Raw genomic sequence first — 20,646 nt, 5'->3', positions numbered from 1 at the left:
AGAGGAGAAGAAGAGAGAGAGAAAGAGAGAGAAAGAGAGAGAAAGAGAGAGAAAGAGAGAGAAAGAGAGAGAAAGAGAGAGAAAGAGAGAGAAAGAGAGAGAAAGAGAGAGAAAGAGAGAGAAAGAGAGAGAAAGTAGAGAGAGAAAGAGAGAGAAAGAGAGAGAAAGAGAGAGAAAGAGAGAGAAAGAGAGAGAAAGAGAGAGAAAGAGAGAGAAAGAAAAGGTTTGAATTATATAATCCAAATGTATGATTCGCTTGAATTAACACTCACCATGTGATAAAAGAACTCTATGTTACTCCAGCTTGACTATTTTTATATTTACATGTGAGGGTGGTGGGGGGGGTTCAGACTTTTTATTTGGACATTTTATTTATAAACAGATATATGATCATCTTGGCAGCTGGTAACAGAAATACGATGAAAAGATGGGATGAATCAAATAATATCAATACATTTTTAGAGGCGACTGAATGACTTGTGGATTTTTGAGGAGTTCAAATCCAGTGTAAATTTAAATACATCACAGAGCAAATTATAGCTGTAAAGTGCTCAAGTGGGCCAGTAATTTGGAAACATCTGATGGCAATGAATGAACCACATCTCAAAAGTGCCAGGACCACATAATGCCAACCACACAACAGCAGCTTGTGGTAAGATGGGCAGCCTGCTCTCTCACTGGGAAGGTCTGGAGACAACATGATAAAGAAGGGGGAGGGAACAACAACAAAAAAATCCTCTTCAAAATATCCAAAAAGCTGACAAACACACATCCCAAAATGAAAGCTGGATGACACTATGCTCTTGTATCTAAGCAAGAAGAAAATCATTTCCAGCTGAAAGGACAAAAGGAGCTATGTTCGGTTTGTGCTACTGATTAATAAACGAATAAATGCTGACAGATAAACCAGGTGACCAGAAGGACAGCTGAATCCACCCAAACTCACCTAAATGTGTCTAAAAGGGAAACCAAGCTTAAGCTAAGTTGAGTGTCATGAGACAGCCAAAATAATGGCAATACCCTCTAACCACAAGGTTGTCAAAGAAGTTTCTATTCTGGAGAACTTTTCTGTTGGCAGAGTGTTTCTAATCAAGATTTTTGATAATACTGGCCCAGCTTCTGGATGGGCAAATTGAAGATCTCTTGAAGAACTACAGTACTCAATTAACCTCTCAAAGGATGTAGTGGGTCCCAATGTGGCAAGCAGCAGAGAAATCAAAGTCCTCTGAAGCAGCACATGCATGCACTCAACACTTCTACAGTCTTGAATGAGCTGTGATACATTTAATTCTACCACCATTCCCAGCCCAAAACCAATAAAAGCAAAAGTCATTACCATCTACTATAAAGATAACAGGTTTGCCTTGTTCCTTCTCCTTGGGTGGAAGGTATCCATGTTATTTTTTTTGAAATGCACTTTCTACTTGTTTTTTTCCTTTCCATCCCTCACTATCTGCCATCACGGTAACTGGCACTAAGTAACCATCGCTGAAGAGGGAGCCTGTAATCAGAGTGAGTAGATAACTCATCGTATTACATTATGGCAGAGTTTGCTTGCATCTTCGTCTTTTCCAAGGGTAACTGAATGACTTCAGTGTTATATGTAAACAATAATATATTTCATATGGTCATAAAAGACCCAAAATTGAGGATTAAGAGACTCATATATACTTGTGTCTCTCTGATTCTGAAGAGAATGACATTGTCTGATCATAAATCTAAACTGCTTTAATATACTCTGTCAATAACTTTTACTAACAGCAATGAAACTCTAGTAAAAAGTAAGTGATTGGGTGATGGCAGGAGATGGGGAATCCTTTAAGATTTGATCTCCAGCATAAGCTTCGAAGCTGTCTCCCACAACATTCTAGAAAGGAATTGCAGCACTTACAGACACTGAATACAGAAACGTGTAATTGGTCAAATATGACTTCCAATAGCAAATAATATGAATCATTTGCCACTCCAGTTGATATACACTTTATAAAAAGACAATTTTGAAAGCTGTCAAGTGATCCACACATGATACTTTTAGGGAAAAAACAGCCCTCCTGTACATAAAACTAAAAATCCTAAACAAATAAAAAACACCCCTCAGATACACACACTTACTGTTCAGAAATTACAGTGTTTGATCAGTACAGAAAAATTCAAAATAAACAGTATCACAAGATCATTACAGCAGCAGAACAGCTACTTGTACAATCTCAGATATTTCTTTTTCTTTTTTTCCTATGTGTCCCTCTTACTCTCATCTTCATTCTTTCTTACTGTTAATGTTGCTGAATGTTTAACTAATACAAATTGAAAGACAATTGGAAGATGTAATCAGGATACAGGCTGGCATAGTTCTAATGGAGTAAATACACTGAAGCCCGACATTACTATGTGTCCACTGCATGACTGTTCCTCCTCACATTTTAAATCCTCTCATTTCTGCATAATTCATAAAATGTTCACAAGCTGGATGCCACAAAACATCAACTGCTGACAGTCCCAAACAGCAACACTTCTTTCTCCTCCCCACACAGCTACTCTATTGCTTGCCCCACTCAGCATCAAAACATATCCAACAAACTGATCACCATGGGACAGCCAACACCATGTCCGCCCCTGTCAAAAACATACAAGATCCATTCTGCTGCTGACTGCAGAAATGCTCTTCAATTAGCATGGCACGCTTTCTATCGAGCTGAGAATATCACCAGCTCCCCAGGACAGAAAATGGGAATGAGCCTCTCTGACTACCAGGGAATCTCGCACCATTTCCAGGCCAAACACCTGGAACAGCTGCCTGGCTGCAGCTCCCCCACCTCCACCGGAGCCAGACTAACAGGTCGAGGTGTGGCATTATCTGCAGTCATGCCTTGAGCATCCCGCACGGCCCAGGGGCCGTTTCTGGTGCCATGCTGCTCTTTCTGTGTTGAATTCCCTTCGAAGAATGACCACTGCCAGTTCAGAGACTATTGATCGGTGCAAGAGCGTTTTGGTGGATCTATATTTTGAGGAAGTGATGGTGGGGGAAGAGGGAGAAACACTTTGTCTTACTAGTTTGCTTCCACACTGTAAAAGTAATAACAGCAATAATAAATAATTATACAGCAGTGTGGCAAGGTTTCTCTCCATGATGTCTTTCTTCACTGCTGTTGAGAGAAACAAAAGCTCAAAGATACAACATTTTCACATGATATAACCAATCTGAAAGTTTCTTTCACCAATTATATTCTTTTGTATTTCACCATAAGGATAACAAAGTTTATTGGATGCATCCAGAATCTGGAATAAGAAAGTAGGACTACTAAATTTTACTCCCAAGGAGACATAACACATCACAAACTGAAAAGTTTCCTGAGAACAAATATGTATTCTAGTGGAATTTCCAACAAAAAAGCCCAGTAACTTAATGGCAAAATCCTGCCAAGTTCAAATCGTAAGAATTCACTGACCCATAAAGGAAATATCTTTTCAAGTATAGACAAAAATAACACTGCTTTCACTAGCCTGCATATAACATCAGTGCCTCAGCAGATGCCACAACTTTCAGAAGTGGCTACTTAAGCAAAGCTGATCGAGACATCAGTTAATGAACAGTATTCAGAAGACAGGGGAGAGGCCAAGGCAGCAGAGTGCTCCCTGAAAGCAATCAGGGAAAACAGCAGGACACAGCCATCTGTCCAGCTCCACTGCTACCAAGCGGTGCCAGCTGAAAGGTGGGGGACCAGGGAAACAGAAAGCACAGCAAGAATTCAAGTGCTCTGTGACATGGGGAATATTCCCTTTCCCTCCCAGGCGCCAACCTACGGATGCACAGGGCTCCTGGAAGTGCAGAGGCCAAGTCTTACACTGTTAGAAAGGTTTTAGGAAAGCACTAATAGGGACAGTTAGCACTTTCTCCTGGAACGGAGTGCATGGCGGGAAAAGGATAGAATAACGGGGGCTTCTCTGGAAGGAATCACCCTGTGCTTCACTTGCAGTCCCTCACAACCTCTGGCTGGTTGTGAACAATAAAAGAGAAAGAAAGAAACATATAAAGAAAAAAATTAAGTGACTTAGCAAGCAACAGATAAGGATCTCCACCATACATCTATGATTCAGCATAACCAACATCTCTGAATTTCTACAACTGATTTGCACTATTGAACATTATATTCTGCTATAACCAATAAAGCTAGGTTGCTGTTCTGACCTGAGGCAGCTGTACAGTTACGCAAAATCCCTGTCCTGTTTCCCTGATTCTAAAGACCTGGCTATCCACCACAGCTTCAAAAATAAACTACAACCACACTTCTTGCTATTTTGAAAACAAGTTAAAAAAAAAAAAAAAAAAAGAAAAAAAAAGAAAACCCCCCCACACTTCTGCTAGCAATATTTGCAAGTTATCTGGAGTACAGGCAAGCCTAAAGGTTGTCACATGCAGCAAATTCAGTTTACCAGTATAATACCATCCAATCCCATACAGAATTGGCTTTGTAAACCAACACTAACAAGCCTGGGTCTGCACCACAGTTTCCTGCTTTCTACATCTTCATTTTCTGTCGGCAAAATCGAACTGTCTCAGCTGCTGTTGCACTTACGAATACAGTTTTACACTGTGGAGCATGGTTAGACTAGGAATTTATTAAAAAAAAAAAAAAGCCTCAAATCTGTCTCTTAATGGCATTTCTTAAAAGAATTATACCAGACAAAGTAATACACTACGTCACCCTCATTAACTTGCAATCTAAATTCCATACTTTATAACCAAAAAATAAAGTAAAAGTTTTCTAGCTAGAAAATCACACAGAAAATCAACATTATACCATATAAACAAACAATGCAACGGCGCCTGCCACCTCCTCTTTTTCAACTGTTTTCTAAGAGTAAGACAGAAAACCAGAAGCAATACATAATTCTCCTCCAATTTACACTTTTATTTCTCTATGTGAAAATAACTAAAATGGAAAGGAAACGGGGGGGGGGGGGGGAAGACCAGATACATATTTCATACGTTTCTGTTAAATTTAGCATCACTATCTCTAACGATAGCAGATGTGTCCAGAGGCTGACAGAAGTAAATTAGGTCTTAAATGTCTCACATTTAGGCAATCTTCTACCACAGTATGTTCCAGCTGACCATAGCTGCAGCCTAATAGACCGTGAAAACTGAAAGAGAAAAGAAATTCCAAATACCTTTTCTGTTAGACCTTGCATACTGAACTGCAGAGCATAGAAAAATATGGATCTGTATGTTCTCTTTGTGCATGTGTGTAAAGATATATAATAAATAAAATTCAGAGCAGTTGTTTTGCAGATTCAAGAACAGGAAGCACCTCTGATGACTTCATAGTGAAAGTCCTCCAAAGAACAAATTACTGTATATGTACTGCATACGTACCATCACTACCTCCCTTTTCCTCTTGCTTTCTCACATCTGTCTCTAGACCTCCTCTCTTCATTAGAATAGTCTCCTAATGTAAATTTATTCTATGAAATTTAAAACCACTCCTGTTACAGGCAACTCCAAAAGTTTTTTCCACATCATAGCCTAGTACTCTTTTGAATAATATTTTTTTTAAGATTCTCTTAAGTAACACTTCATATCAATGTCTTTCAATAAACATTGAAATGTATTACATTTCCCTTTATTCTCTCATTTGTGCATCTTAACTGCCAAACTCTTTTCTCTTCAAATTGCACTTCTAGAACCTATGCTAACTGAGACCACTCTGGCCTCTTGACAGTGGTAATTCAATGGCTTCAATTCAGTCCAAGTATTCAATTTTTGCAAAATCCAGCCTTTTATTTGGAATGCCATCATGAAGTTATCCAACAGAAAAATCAAATCACAGGAAGGAAAAGCCATTTTCCATCATAAGAAATTATTCCCTCCACTTGCAGGCAGAATGTAAAGTACCTCAAGAATTTCAATAGTGATTCTGACCTCTAAGTAACTTCCTCAAAGATTTTAGAGCAACTAGATCTTCATAATTACAGATTCAGCAGCTACTTTTACAACCAAGCCATGAAAACCCTTCTGAGAAGTAATGGGAATTTGGAGTTGTATTCAATTCTGCTACTCATCTACAGCATCCCTTTTCACCTGCCTCTTAATTACCCTTTCTAACACAATAGAATAGCTAAGGTTCCCTGTAATGGGACATGAGTTAATTGCTGGTGATCTCTACTCTCCATGCATGTGTTAAAAATTGTTCGTGATTGAAAGAAAGTTTATAATTATTTGTGATCTTAATGAGCAGAAAGATTTTGCTTAACAGGCTTTCTAATGGGACTGCTGTTATGCTTTACGACAATCTTCCATGTATAAGGAGACTTACAGAAGAGAAAACTGAAAGAAGAAAAAATTTTTCACTCAAGATATTGATCAAGTAACTGTGCTTTTAGGAAGTCAGCATCTTCATCAGCAAACTGTGCAACTATAACAAACATATTTGACTTGATCTTCAAGCTGCCTCTGAGGATGAGGAAGACTAATGTGGTTTTTAATTCTTTAGAAAACAGCCCTGGATGCTGATTTAAGACAAAGGGAGGAGGAGGAGGAAAAAAAAAAAAAAAAAGGACTTAGCAATATTTTATGTGAACACAGAACCTCTAACATTTATTGTTGTTTTAGAGCTTTCTACTGAGAAAACACAATTTATTTTCTAATCATTTCACTGGATGCCAGTTTGAAGATATTTTGAAAAGAAGATGCATCAAAAATTAGGTATTAAAGGGAAGAACTCATAAATCTCCATACTTAGATTATAATATTTTTGTAATGGAAATTGGTTGGCCACATTTGTTCATGAAACTAAATCCAAAGTCTCCTAAACCAGCAGCAATGTTTCAAGTATCAGCCAGAAGAAAGCTTAGAGAAAGTCTGCTTTTGTCCCACAGAACTTCACAACTTTATTAGAGTTCAAACTTAAACAAAAATACTATCAATACACAATCTGTCCCAAAATAGTTTCTCTCCCTTATCCTAAAGTGTGGATTTTCAGAGATGTAGTAAGACACAGGGTGCACATTTTCCCCCTCCACTTCCATCTCCTTGAGGCTGCCACTTCCTCCTAATCACCCCCTCCTTATAGACAGAGCTCTCCTCTTTCCCAGCAATGACAAGAGCAGGCATTAGCACGCAAGCATGTCTGTCCCCATAGGAACATTTGAGGCTCCCATGTTTCCCTGCTCTGGCTCTGCAAGTTTGTTGTCTAACTGCTTCCCCAAGTTATCTTGACATATGCACTGTTATTGAAGCAAAATGGAGTAACTTCATTGTGCATGTATGCATAAACACACAGCAGGCTCACGCAGTTAGAACACGAAAAAAAAGAAAAAGAAAAAAAAGAAAGAAAAGATATTCATATAATTCGAAAGGGGAAAGTCCCAAAGACTCTCTGAAGCTGCAGTAACAGATTTACGTAAATCCCATTTAGGTAATCTATTGTAGTTCTTGGCCTCTCTTTCAGATCTAGAGATAAAAGTTTGTGGCAATTTATAGAAACTAACAGTACAGGTCTGCAATGGAATCTACTTGCAAAGACCTCTGGATCAAGGAGACACAGAGGTTACTATTCCAATATGTGCAGACATGCACATACACAGACCCCCACTAAAAAAAATATATATATTTCTAAAACTTTAAATGGCTATCCTAAAAATAGTATTTCTGTAAGTTATTTGGCACATTACATGAAATACAAAGTAATGATATATATTCCAAAGCTTATTTTACAGGCAATTGTTTGGAAAAATCCACTTTAATTATTATCAACTAGTTTAGCCATGAATAAATTTTCACATAGGCTTCTATAAAACCTAAGAAAGCACTCTGGAGATGAAGAAAAAACAGCTATAGAGAAGAGAAAATATTGTGAATGCCACGGAATAGACTGCAGACTAGTTGTTTTGTTTCTTTTGAAATATAAGCTGTTCCCAGACCACACTAGTGGAACATAATCAATAAATAGCAGAGAAATGTAGGGGTAGCTACCTTTATTTTCAGGATCTCAAAACTACATTGTCTCTCAAAACAATCTGTTTTTTGTAACACAGCCTCAATGGAATGTTGTATTGTAATATACTATGTTTTTAGACATAAAAAAAGTTATGATATAAAGGCTGATAACTTAGTCTGAACAGGATAGCATACGAAATGTGTACACACAACACAAGAACGGTTCCACTTTGTACTCACTCTTACAAAGTTGTCAGGGAACAAACCTCTTCTGCCTTTGAGCTGTCCTTCCCACCAGCCTCCATCATCTTTCTTGATATTGGTGATTATGTCACCTACAGTGATCGTCAGCTCATCATCATGTTGAGCTTTGTAGTCAAACTCCACTATCGCCTCCACTAAAAGAGAAAAACACATATTGCATAATTATTGACTGTACATTTAAGTTTCTGTGCCTTTGAAAGGAGTAAGAAAACACTAATCCAGCTACAGAGTCTCCATGAAAGTAATATATTCAGTTCAACCACGAGAGCACGACAAATAGGCTGCATTTAATAATAATATTTTGTGGATAACTACTACAGGAAGGCCAAGGAGAAAACCTCAGGAAGGCCCATTATGGCTAAGACAGCAAATGGCGTGCATTTTTCTTTGCTGATTAAAGGAAATCGATTTGTGCTACTTTAGCAGTATCTACTAAGCTGGCAGCACTACAAAGTTGATTTTTATTTCTTGGACAATGTTTTAGCCTTTGTTTGCAGGACTTCTGAGGCATTTTATTTTTGGAAGTGTTCAAGTCCATAAATATTCTAAGCCACAGTCACTGCACCTACTTTGCTCAATACGCCACTGTTAAGCTAAAAAGTATTTATTAAGGTTTTTTTGTATCATGCCACGTTTCACTGTTATTTATACAGTAAAGCAGACCTCTGCTGTGTGGACACACTCTCGCAGGATTTCACCAGTGACAGGAAAAATTCACTTTCACTTGTGATTATGCATCAGAGGATGCGAGGAAAAAACACTGTTACTGCTCTAAATATCAGCTATCAAACACTAGCATGTTATAAGCTTGCTACCATCTATATGGTACACTGCCTTCTTTTCCTGGAAGGACCCTTGATACCACACATGCAACAACGTTCCTGTAGATTCTCTCATATATACTATACAATCACTGCAGTGATTTAGGAAAGTCATAGAGACAGAAAAAATTCTTTGGAGAATGAGAAATACTGAATATGGGGTATTCAAATATGACACTTATCATTATATTTACAGTTTATCACCTATCTACTAAAAGGAGCCTGACTGGCAAGGTCAAGGATAGCCATATTTGTAAAGCCTTTTCTCTTGTTTTCTTCGGTGGAAAACCATGCCCCAGGATGTTCCACCAAATGTTTAGCATTTCAAATGTTGAAAGAGAAAAATGAGAGCTAGTAACAGACATCTGCTTTCTGTGCAAATGAGTGGCTATGAAAACTCTCCAAGATCTGGCCATCAAACAAGCAGTACAGCTCACACAGCAAAGCTAGCCACTACACCGCAGACAGTAAAAGGTTCTGCCTAAATAATAGAAGCCCTGAGGACTAAACTGAATTAAGCTGACAGGAAAGCAGTTATTCCTTTCCACCCCCAAAATGTCACACAGACACAAAGCCGAACATCTCCCTCCCTCCCCCAGAGCCTGCAAGTCATAGCTAAAAGAGTGTTCTGACATACGGATACATTCCAGGCATCAGGCTGCAGGCAAAGGCCTGCATATCTCACACTACTAAGTACCTCCGAAACCTTTCACAAAAAGATACACAACAGGCACACCTCACCCATCATCACAGACTACCAGCTCAACCATAGACGCAACTTATTCCAACCATGAAAAGCCACAGCTATTTCTTCTCACACTAATGCCACAACAGAGTTCAGAGCCATCTAAGCAGAGCTAAAAATGTCAAAATGACGAACACATCAGATGCCCAGAGTTCTTCGTTTGTGACTAAAAGCTGCTGCACTCTGACTGGAATTTGTCATTCACTTTCCACTTTTCCCTCATCTATAAAATCATCTACAAGCACTCACTTTTGTTGGAAAAGGGGCCAGATATAAACCCTCTGGAAACAAAGAAAGACAAAATAATGCACACCTATTGCTTATGCGAAGCCCCAAAGTATGATAAAACCACACATCTGATGAACACAAGGGGACTACTAACTACATAATGAACAGCAGGGGAGGAAGAGTGGCATCACATATTACAAGGTGACATGCAAACAGAACTTGAAAAATTAACCACAAAAACTTAACTTAAAATCACTGTCATCACAGAGGCTGTGAGGAGCCTCAAAAGGCCTCCAGTCTAGCTTCCCCCTGCTCAAAGCTGCATCGCCTAGAGCAGGTTGCTCAGGACATTGTCCAGTCAGGTTCTGAATATCTTGAAAACCAGAGACTCCACAGTCTCTCTCAGAAACCTGTTCCAGTGCTTGACCACCCTCACGGGGGGGATAATAATAATAATAATAATAATAATAATAATTTTAAAAGTTTAAATGGAATTTCTTGTATTTCGGTTTGTGCCCGTTCCCTCTTGTCCATTCACTCAATACCACTGAGAAGCAGCTGGCTCACCCATCAGGAATTTATACACTTTGATCAGATCCCCCCGAGCCTGCTCTTCTCCAGGCTAAACACTCCCAGCTCTCTCAGCCTCTCCTGCTATGTCAGACGCTCCAATCCCCAAATCATCAGGCAACGCTCTGCCTAATGCAGCCCAGCGTGCCGTTGGTCGTCTTTGCCGCAAGGGCACATTGCTGGCTCACATTCAGCTTGTCCACCAGCACCCCCAGGGCCTTCCCTCCAATGCTGCTCCCCAGCCCATCGGCCCCCACCTTCCACTGGTGCCTGGGGTTACTCCTCCCCAGGTGCAGGTCCTTTGTTCCACTTCTTGAGGTTCCTCTCTGCCCATTTCTCCAGCCTGTCGAGGTCTCTCTGAATGCCAGCACAACCCTCTGCTGTCTCAGCCATCCCTCCAAGTTTTGTATCCTCTGCAAACTTGCTGAGGATGCACCCTGTCCCACCGTGCAGGTCATGAACAAAGATGTTCAACAATACTGGCCCCAGTACTGATCCTTGGAACGCACCACTAGTGACTGGCCTTCAGCTGGACCTCATGCCACTGACCACAACCCTCTGAGCCCAGCAGCTCAGGCAATTTTCAATCCACCTCACTGTCCACTTATCGAGTCTGTACTTTATCAGCTTGTCTATGAGGAAGTTATGGGGGACAGGGTCAAAAGCCTTACTGAAGTCAAGATAGACAACATCCACTGCTTTCCTTTCATCCACCAAACTAGACATCTTATCACAGAAGGCTGGTCAGATGTGATTTCTCCTTCATAATCCATGCTGACTACTGCCAAACACCTTCTTGTCCTTCATGCATTTGGAAATTGTTTCCAGGGTTATTTGCTCCATCACCTTTCCAGGGATCAGGCTGATCAGTCTGTAGTTCCCCAAATCCTCATTCTTACCCTTCTTGAAGGCAGGAATCCTGTCCAGGGACCTGGGAGTCCTGAAGGCCAGTCCTACCAGTAAAGACTAAGGTGAAGAAGGCATTAGGTACCTCTGCCAACTTGTCATTTGTGACCAGTGCCCCTGGCCCAGTCAGCAGCAGGGTCCCCTTTTCCCTAGCCTTCCTTTTGCTACCGGTGTACACGCAGCAGCTTTCCTTTTTGCCCTTCATGTCCCTTGCCAGATTCAACTCCAGATGGGCTTTGGCTTTCATAAACACTTCCCTTGGACAGTGTCTCTATATTCCGCCCAGGACACCTATCCCTCCATCCACCTCCTGTAAGCTTCCCTTTTATGTTTGACTTTCGTCAGGAGCTCCTTGTTCACCCGTACAGGCTTCCTGCTACTTTTGCTGGTTTTCCTGCTCATTGAGATGAACCATTCTTGAGCTTCAAGAAGATGATCCCCCAGAAAGGGAGCAGGGATTTGGGCTGGCTTCAGCTACGGATTCTTCAAATACTTTCTCAACATCCAGACTGCAGCAACACATACCGAAGACAAGTGACTCCTTAAAGTCCCATGTTTTAAAAGAGATCCAGTACCTGTACCTATTGCTGTGCTTGCAGTTTTCCTGAAGATGACTACAAAACTGACATCATTCTCAACAGTTCTATTCTCTTATTTTCTTGAAGAGAGAACGGAAGGTAGGACAGGGCTGTTGATTTGACTCTACAGCTGCCTGGGTAGACATGAGGCACTGGAGTCATCTTCCTGAAGCTTAAGGCATCTATCTTGCTACTACTACTTCATATACAGACAGTTGCATCCATGCAACCACTTTTGTTTTACTGGAAGTTTAATTAAACAAACAGAACCCCCCTCAGTTCAGGCTTTTCTCTTTCTATAAATATTTCCACTTATTAAAAAATATAAATATTTTTAAAAGCTGTCTCCTCTCAGAGAATTTAATTACTGTATCACAAGTGTGCATAAGCTGATGGAGACATACAAATCACCAAAAATGAAGCACACAATCAAGATGTTTATAAACTTTCAACAGGAAACCAAGAGTACAGTTTGGAAGGAGGAATAAGAGCACACCTAAAAAATGTGCAGATTATGACAAACTAATGAGAATGTGCTTCTGAGATCACTCAAGTTCTCATTCATCACATTACTGATGCTTGTAGAGCATATAACAGCCTAAAAGTGCTTCATAATTTATAGGTCTGCGGAGCTGCAGCTTTTATATCAAGTTCATTTTAAAAAGCACGCTCGAGGATTTTCATGGCACTTTCTCAAACTATGTTTTGAAAAATTCATTCTGCCAGTCAAACTTAATCTCACTTATTTCTTTTGAGGTGAAATTTTGTCTTCAGGAAGCTGGATCGATACTGGAGACTGGACTGATGCAGGTATGCTAAGGGAAAAGCAGATCTGTATTTTGCTACGCACCTGCAAGCGCATTGCACCTCGTTCCTGAAGCATTGCATTAGATCTCTCCTTGGGAACTGGACTAACAAAGCACCCCAGGTTGCACAATGATTTATGAAGTGAGAAAACACTCCATGGACAGTGAGCTCTGACAAACTTTATTTGTTAACCAACAAAGTCTGGTCTTAGGCCCAACTCTGCCAAGGTAAACAGCTTGTTGCACTAACAGCCAAAACTTGATACCTTTTTAAGCCAAAAGCAAAATTAGTGACAAAATTGGGGCAGACAGATCTGGCTTATCTTTTTGGTGCCTTTTTCTTCAAAATATTTCACCTCATAATGCCTGAAAGTCAAACCTTCCCCAGCTCACAAACACTAGCTATTAGGTTCTTTCTCTCAGAAGCTGGCATTTTTCACTTTAAGAATCATTCATCGAGTCCAGAGACAAATTCCAATATCAAAAGCTATTCAGGTTATTTTGATCCGAAAGGGGAATGCTCATTCCTGTGCCAACAATCAGCTATTCCTAACATTATATTACCATCAGTTCAAACTGTAGCAGAAAAATCCCATGAAACAGAATCAAAACTAGTTATTGTCAACCATGCTGAAGACCAGCACAGTAAACTCATTACTGCAATGTCAGGGACAAAGGCTTTATTTATTAGCACTTACTGGTTTGGGTTTAAAATACAAAATTTGAAATGTCAGTGCTATGAATCAGGAGTTTAAATGCAACCTTTCAGTTACATTTAAAATAAGCATAGCTGGAAAAAAAAAGTTGATAAAAAAAGACTCCAAAAACTTAAAAGTTTCAATTATTCCCATTTTTCATTCTCTGCATTAGTCTTACACATGCACTTGAAGTGATTTTGTTAATAATTACAGAAGCTTTCTATTGATTATTGTTTATTATTTTCCTTGCAGCAATTTAAATGACAAGTAAAACCTACTTTCTCAAAACTTACCTAGTCAGAGTGTTTTTTTTAACATCACCAACATTTGAAGACAGAAGTGTCTGAGTTCATGCCATTTTCAATTACTGTACTGTGTCTTTCCAAACAAGAAATGAATCAAGAAAAGAAACAGAGATTTGCTAGTGTGCAATAAAAACTACATTATTAAACCAGTTTCTAGTGACATCTGAAGCATATAGGCACAATGGAAATGTTATTAATGTCTTTGGCACTATTCCACCCAAGTAACAGCATCCATATGGCAACAAAACCTTCTGCAGCAGCATGGTTTCACACACAAACACAGTCCCTAGAACTAGTGTGTGCAGTTAGACAAGACAGCCAAAGGGTTAAGAGCTTCTCTACTGTAAGTTTTCTGCTTTTCCAATTGTTAGTCACTCAGCTTCATGTGAATGATAAACACACATGTTGTGTTGGCTTACCCTACAAATCAGAACTGAAAGTAGACAAACTACCTTCAGATTTCCTACACTAAAGCTTTAAATTAATGTTCAAGTTACATTTCCTCAGATGAGACTGCAGCAGAGCTTCTCTCTTTTGCATAAATATCACTCTTTATAAGTAACAAAGATTAACTCAACAGCATGAACTGGAGTCACGCAGCACTCCACTCAAGCTGCACTCTGCATAAGCCTCAACAGGAAGGTCTCAGTGACTACAGAAGGCTTCGTGTTTTCTACCACCTATAGTAAATTGATCAATGATCAAAAAATATTAATCAAGAAGTTGGACTAGTTGGACTATTTTTTTTTTCATGGTACACAGTATTCTTCCATTAAGCAGCTAGAGATCCATTTGTGTAGGAAACACTTAACAGTCTATCAATATTTTCACTACAAATACATTTTATAACTGGTTTACAATCTGGCCATCAAAATCCATCTGCCTCAAAATTTGCTTGACAATGTCTTACTTCAAAGGTGCTATTCTGTAAGGGAGAGCTAGGGATGAGCTGATGCACGTTTTATACTTAGTGCTTTATGGGCACCTTTTTATTTACTTTAATGATTTAAATAAGTATTTTTGCTATACAATAGGTTGCAGTAAAGCTCTTAGTAAGACATTAGAATTCAGTATTAGGGGGAAAAAAAAATCAGTACCTTTTATCAGACCAAATGACACAGTATGTCTTATATCTGGAACTCAGCAGAAAAAAGTTACCTTCCATTTGATATTCCTGGTCGGACAACCTAGAACCATAAGACCGGCTGATGGCTTGAAGACCAAATGTGACCTATAACAGTTGTTTTTGGGACTCTAGGAACACTAAGCAGTTGGCAGGTCAACCAAATGTGGGATGTTACAGCACAAATGTGTTTGAGGGAGGAAGAAGAAGATAGATTTACGTAAGACCTGGCAGGATTTATTACAGCAGGCACAGCACTGAATAAATGGGGCTGCACTGACATAATCATGGAGCACCCATCTGGGACTCCCAAGTCATTCCTGTCCACAACCGTCAGAGCCACTGCAGGCACCAAAGCTACAACTTTTTTTATGAGGAGGATAAATAATAACTGAATGTTAGTCAGTATCTGAGAAGGAAGTTAGATTATTACAAAAGAACAGAGATATTGGATGGGGCTCTCCTCCCAGAGAACAAAATAATCTGTAGTCTGTGAAGACTCAACTCTGTCAGTATCTTTGTATGTTATAATTCTAGATGAAGGAGCCACTGAATAGTAGCTTTTAGGCGCCACTCTATACCAAAATGGAAAAGTCTTTTGCCATCTGCTAGCTCTAAAGTACACCAAAAAAAAAAACCCAAATACTGTTAATATACCATTAACTTCACAGCTTAAATGTAAATGACAACTGGGATTTTTAAGAAAGCTTGAACTCTTAACTTTGAAGCACAAGTATGGCAGAAAAATTTAACTTAATTTGGTTGACTCCAAGTGATCACTGAAGAGCCACAATTTTCTTGAAAAATGAATTCCGGATTTTGCTCATCTTTATTCACTTTTTTTTTTTTTTTTTAAACACAACACTTACTATCAGGAATAGTACTCCCTGCTGAAAGTATATACAAGAATTCAGCTCCATAAAAAAAGAAAAGCTTGGGAGGAAGAGAAAAACTTAAAGATCACAAGGAAAAACCTGTACCACTACTGAATGTTTAAGAGGTTAAATGCAGGCTAAACAGTAAACAGCAACTCCTCTGATAAGGCAACACTTCTCAGTTTACATACTTTTATATTTCCCTTTTGAAAAAACTGGGGAGAGGGGGGAGCTAAAAGCCATAGTCCTAGAATAATATCCTCACTCATATCCCTCAGTTGTAAAGAGCAGAGCAATCATATATGGGCACCACAAAAGTCATACTGCACATGCATCTTTTTATGTTCTAGTCCTCAGCAGCAGTTCTACTAACCAGCCCGTAAGACAGAGGAATTAACAGGCTTCCCAGCTGAAAACTGCCTCAGCAATCCATTCTTGCCCTTTACCCAACTGGTGCTACTGCTGGTGCTCAGCCACCCCTCAATATCTTCACAGCTTTAATGGATATTAGAAATCTTTAATGGTTAGTCACACAAGCTAGTTGTGTTAAAATGCTATATATTTCCTTCAGAGGAACAGAAGTTTTATGGAGGGATCTCACTTGAAAGTCTTATGCAAAGGCAATTGCATATGCTTGCAACACTAACAAAAGGATTCAGGAAAAAGGTGAAAAGGAAATAATGTTCAGGGAGAGCTATATTTGTAAATATATATATATTTACTTATGAGGAAAGCATATGAGGAAAGCATATGGTCATTTCAATCACAGTCTGAATTTAATGATATCAATAAACCTACAATTAGCTTGCACATGTATTTCTTCCACAGAAATTACAAATTCTGCAGTCAGGATTCTTTATTTGTTGTCATTTCAAGGGAACCATGCGTCCCAATCCTCCCCGACAGACACAAATGCCCCTTACGCAGTTTGCACTTGCATGACCCTTAGCCTCATTTTGCCAATGGAACCATAGTAGCCAGTATTGAAGCACTTAAGATACATGTGGAGCATTTGAGAAGAAGGTCCTTTGTGCAGTTCACACATAAACATACATGTACACACAGAAATGCACCAAAACCAGTCACTTAGGCATGGGCCACAGAAAGAGAACCAAAGGGAGTCGGGTTCTTGAACTTCACTGCCTCCTGCTGCCTATGTTCAAGGAGTGTTCAAGTTGACTGGTGCAGAAGAACTTAAACTATCTAACTTGGGGCAAAGAGTGAACATTCTTGCTTGGGACTATGACTCTTCTCTGGGCGGCAGCAGCAGAGCTGAAAGCTCTCCAGCTTACATAAAGCTCCAGCTATCCTCCAGGAAAACAGGAGAGTCAGTCTTCTCTTTTTTGAATCAGGACTGGTATGTTTGTATCCTGCTTTTGAAAACACAAGCACTAAGCTATTCTAGTGGAACTTACCCAGCAGGGCAGGAAATACTTTATTTTATGGCGCTAAGGCTTTAGTATGACTACAACTCATCACAAAAGTCTTGCATTTACAGTAAGGTAACTAAGGAGCAACAGTAAGTCAGTATATCTGTCTTTCTGTATGTATGCAGGGAGTTTCCTTCACAAAAAGCATGCTTCTCCTAACAACCACATGGCAAACAGCTTCAGACATGTACTTCCAATAAATGTTAAGAGTTTGTTAGTTTGGTTTTTTTGGCTGATTGCAATAGTTGTCTCCCACTAAATTCAAAGTCACACTCCTATCTCCAATATAAACTTTCAAAACAATATGCCAAACCATATCTGATGACCCACACAAGCAACTGAAGAGTAAGTGAAGACACAAAAGATCACCATGGTAGTTTCCAGTTACAGCAGTCAGCTCTGTATTCCAAAGGCTCCCTTACATTCTACTTCACAGCCAACAATCCGGGTTTAATTTAATTGGGCCAAGTCTCCTTAACCCTTTTGACAGATAACAGATGGTACAGGTATTCTTTGGCATTCATATGGCTAGTCCTCTGGGAAGCACTCACATTCCACAGGTTAATTTATCCTTTCCTACAGGGCAAAGTGGTCCTTCTGTCTTGGACCACTTGCCATTGAAAGAGGTTTTTTTTTTTTCTTTTAATTCATCAATCTATCAACTGGAGTACCTCTTCAGATACACCAGATGCTACCATTCACAAACAAGCTTACTTTACAATTCACCTTGCAATCCAGTTCACAGTCTACACACATTGCATTAACTTGCAACTGAAGTTATACAGCACCTCTTAAAGGTAAAATGGTCTTGAGAGTTGGTTCACTTTGTTCTATAATTGTTTTTTCCCTCAACTATTAGTGCACACAACAATCCATCCAGAAGAAACAGAAGACTCATTAAATCCAGAGAGAGGCATTCAACGTCATCTTAACGTAAGTTCCCGGCTCCTCCAGGAACCAAATTCCTGGCTCCTCCAGGAACTAAATTATTTTTATTAATAAAAATAATTTTGAAGTTCTGCTGAAAAGTACAAAGGATTATACATATCCATTGCTGGGATCAATATATAAAAAGGAGAAGAGGATCCTAACTTAAGCTATGCAAACAAAGATAAATAATTCTGATTTGACAAACTATATATTCATAAAACCTTGTTGGTAATACTACTTCTGTTGTCTAAATCACATTCTCAGGCAATTGAGAGGTTAGAAAGGATATTAGCTACTTCTTCAGAACAAAAAGGAGGAAGATAACACTACTTACAGCTAAATATAGTGATAAATATTACTATATAAATATACATATATATATATACATGCGCACACACACACACACATATATATATATAAAGCTGAATTCATGAGAGCTGCTACTTAAGAATGTATCAGCATAAAAATGGAGCAGGATAGGAAAGTCAATATCATGAAAAGTAACTGCTGTTTAAGATTACTCAGAAATACTAGTCTAGTGCAACTGTCACTTGATTCTAGTTCCATGATAATACTTGTGAATGATGATGGGTAAGTACTGAGGTGGAAGATCAATTCAAAAAGTACTTACCAGAAGCCCAGGAAAAAAATCACCCTTTCAGTGATACAATGTAACATCAGTTAACTCCCCAAAAGGTAGGAGAAGTTTGTGGTCAAACATTTCCTCCTAATCTTTGTATTTTGTACTGCATTGATTTTAATTAAATGTTAAAACTTTTGAATTTCTATGAGAGCAATATTCACCCAGCCTCACTAAAAACAAGACTAGAAAATGTGTAGTGTCATTGAATGTGATCTCACAGATGAGCTCTGGAGAATTTCACCACAGAAGTCTAAGATGTTACTATCACCAGACATCTCTGATGAAAGTTGCAATCCTTTCGCAAAAGAGGAGGATGGGGAGAATAGGATGTATCCTTCTACATATAGCCACGTTTTCTCAAAGCACTGGTAAAGATGGGTTTATTTTAAGAAACGAGACTGAAGTGCTGCACAGACGCATCTTGTGGTATGCCTGCTGTTGGGAGTGGCAATTTCTGCAGGAAAAGATTGATGGCAGCAATAGATTGATACAGCCGAAATTCTTGGCGTATGTTACAGCCCTTTACCATGTAAAGTCAGTTACATACAAACACTGTCTCTTAAAATAATTTCAAAGCTAATATAGATTTCCCTCAGTTTCATGAAATTGTATTATTTTTAAGACAGCAGTTGAAAACTATTCACCCCAATAGCACCTCTTGTGATCAGACTTGTCAAACATTAAGACTACAAACCAGTGTCATGCTTTAACTGATGCACTATAAATGGTCGCAAAGAGTTGCGTTGTGCAACAGTCAGGACCTGGACTTGCTGTAGAACAGAAATAATCAGAAGCTTTTCTGTTTTTTTTCCCTCTATCTCCCTTTTATGTAAATCCAAGCATTTTAATCTACAGAACTTAGCATCCAGTGAAAGGTCAGGCCCAGTATGGAACTCCTCAGCAGTTTAATTATTTATAAGCCAAAGAAAAGGACACTTGCTATCATGCTTCCACACATAATGTACTGTCAGGCGTTACAGAAGCTGTAAGAGCTAGGTGTGTGCTGGGTCTCATAGCTGTTAAATACAAGAGCTCAGACCATAGCTAATTCGCATGTCGCCACTGTGGTCCAATTCAAGATTTACATACTAACACCAAACCACCTCCACTAACCTCTAAAATTGCACTGAAATAACAGAGGGAAAAAAAATAAGGCATAAGGTTAAAGCAGCATGACTTGTTCCATTATGTGGGCAACAATGAAAAGAAGGGTAGGAGCATTTGGAGGAAAGACACATTCAGTGAGAAAAAAAAAAGACCCGTACTGCCAACCAGTATGATACTTTTTTCTTGATTAATAATGAAATCTCATAAGGCTGTTCATAATTCGTATCAATGTCTCTTTTTCTATCAGGTTCTTCTATCCTCCTTCAAACTCTGGAAGAGAAACAAAGCCCAGAAAAAAACAGCTGCTTTAGAAGCAGTAACTATTGCATGTAAGGATTCACAGGTCCCAGACAAGCCTTGGGCAAATAAACCTAACTATCATATTGGATAACATGTGTTGACTCTATGCATTAAAAAGCTTTCAAATTTCAAGCTTAGAATTCAGAAGGCAATTCTGAAGAACAAAGTTTTAGATGGTATCTTTAATGCCTGTTTTCTCCCAGCTCAAACCAATTTCTGCATGTATGTTTTTCTGGATGTCACAGTAAATGGAATTCACAGTAAACCAGTACACTTTTTTTCTGTTTGAATGAATGAAGATGTTCCCACATCACAGACATTAGCTTCCCTGTTTTGTTTTTATGGTGCTTTTCAAAATCCCATGTGTCAGTTAGGCCTGTG

General features: G+C 39.1%; 1 protein-coding gene across 4 annotated transcripts in view; it reads right to left on the bottom strand.

Moving 5' to 3' along the window:
* Positions 1 to 20,646, bottom strand: part of SH3KBP1 (SH3 domain containing kinase binding protein 1) — a 235,112-nt gene that overhangs the window by 203,017 nt on the left and 11,449 nt on the right. For 2 of the 4 annotated variants that reach the window (XM_026120727.2, XM_064499178.1), the window contains exon 2: positions 8,177 to 8,334. The exons of 1 other annotated variant lie outside the window; for it this stretch is intronic. In XM_026120727.2, coding sequence (XP_025976512.2) covers positions 8,177 to 8,334 — 158 coding nt within the window. The remainder of the gene's footprint in view (positions 1 to 8,176; positions 8,335 to 20,646) is intronic. One more of the 4 variants, XM_064499185.1, reaches the window with a different exon arrangement.

The sequence above is a fragment of the Dromaius novaehollandiae genome, chromosome 1 (assembly GCF_036370855.1).
Source record: "Dromaius novaehollandiae isolate bDroNov1 chromosome 1, bDroNov1.hap1, whole genome shotgun sequence".
Taxonomy (NCBI): domain Eukaryota; kingdom Metazoa; phylum Chordata; class Aves; order Casuariiformes; family Dromaiidae; genus Dromaius; species Dromaius novaehollandiae.
Note: the sequence above shows the minus strand (reverse complement) of the source record. Positions and strands in the feature narration are given on the sequence as shown.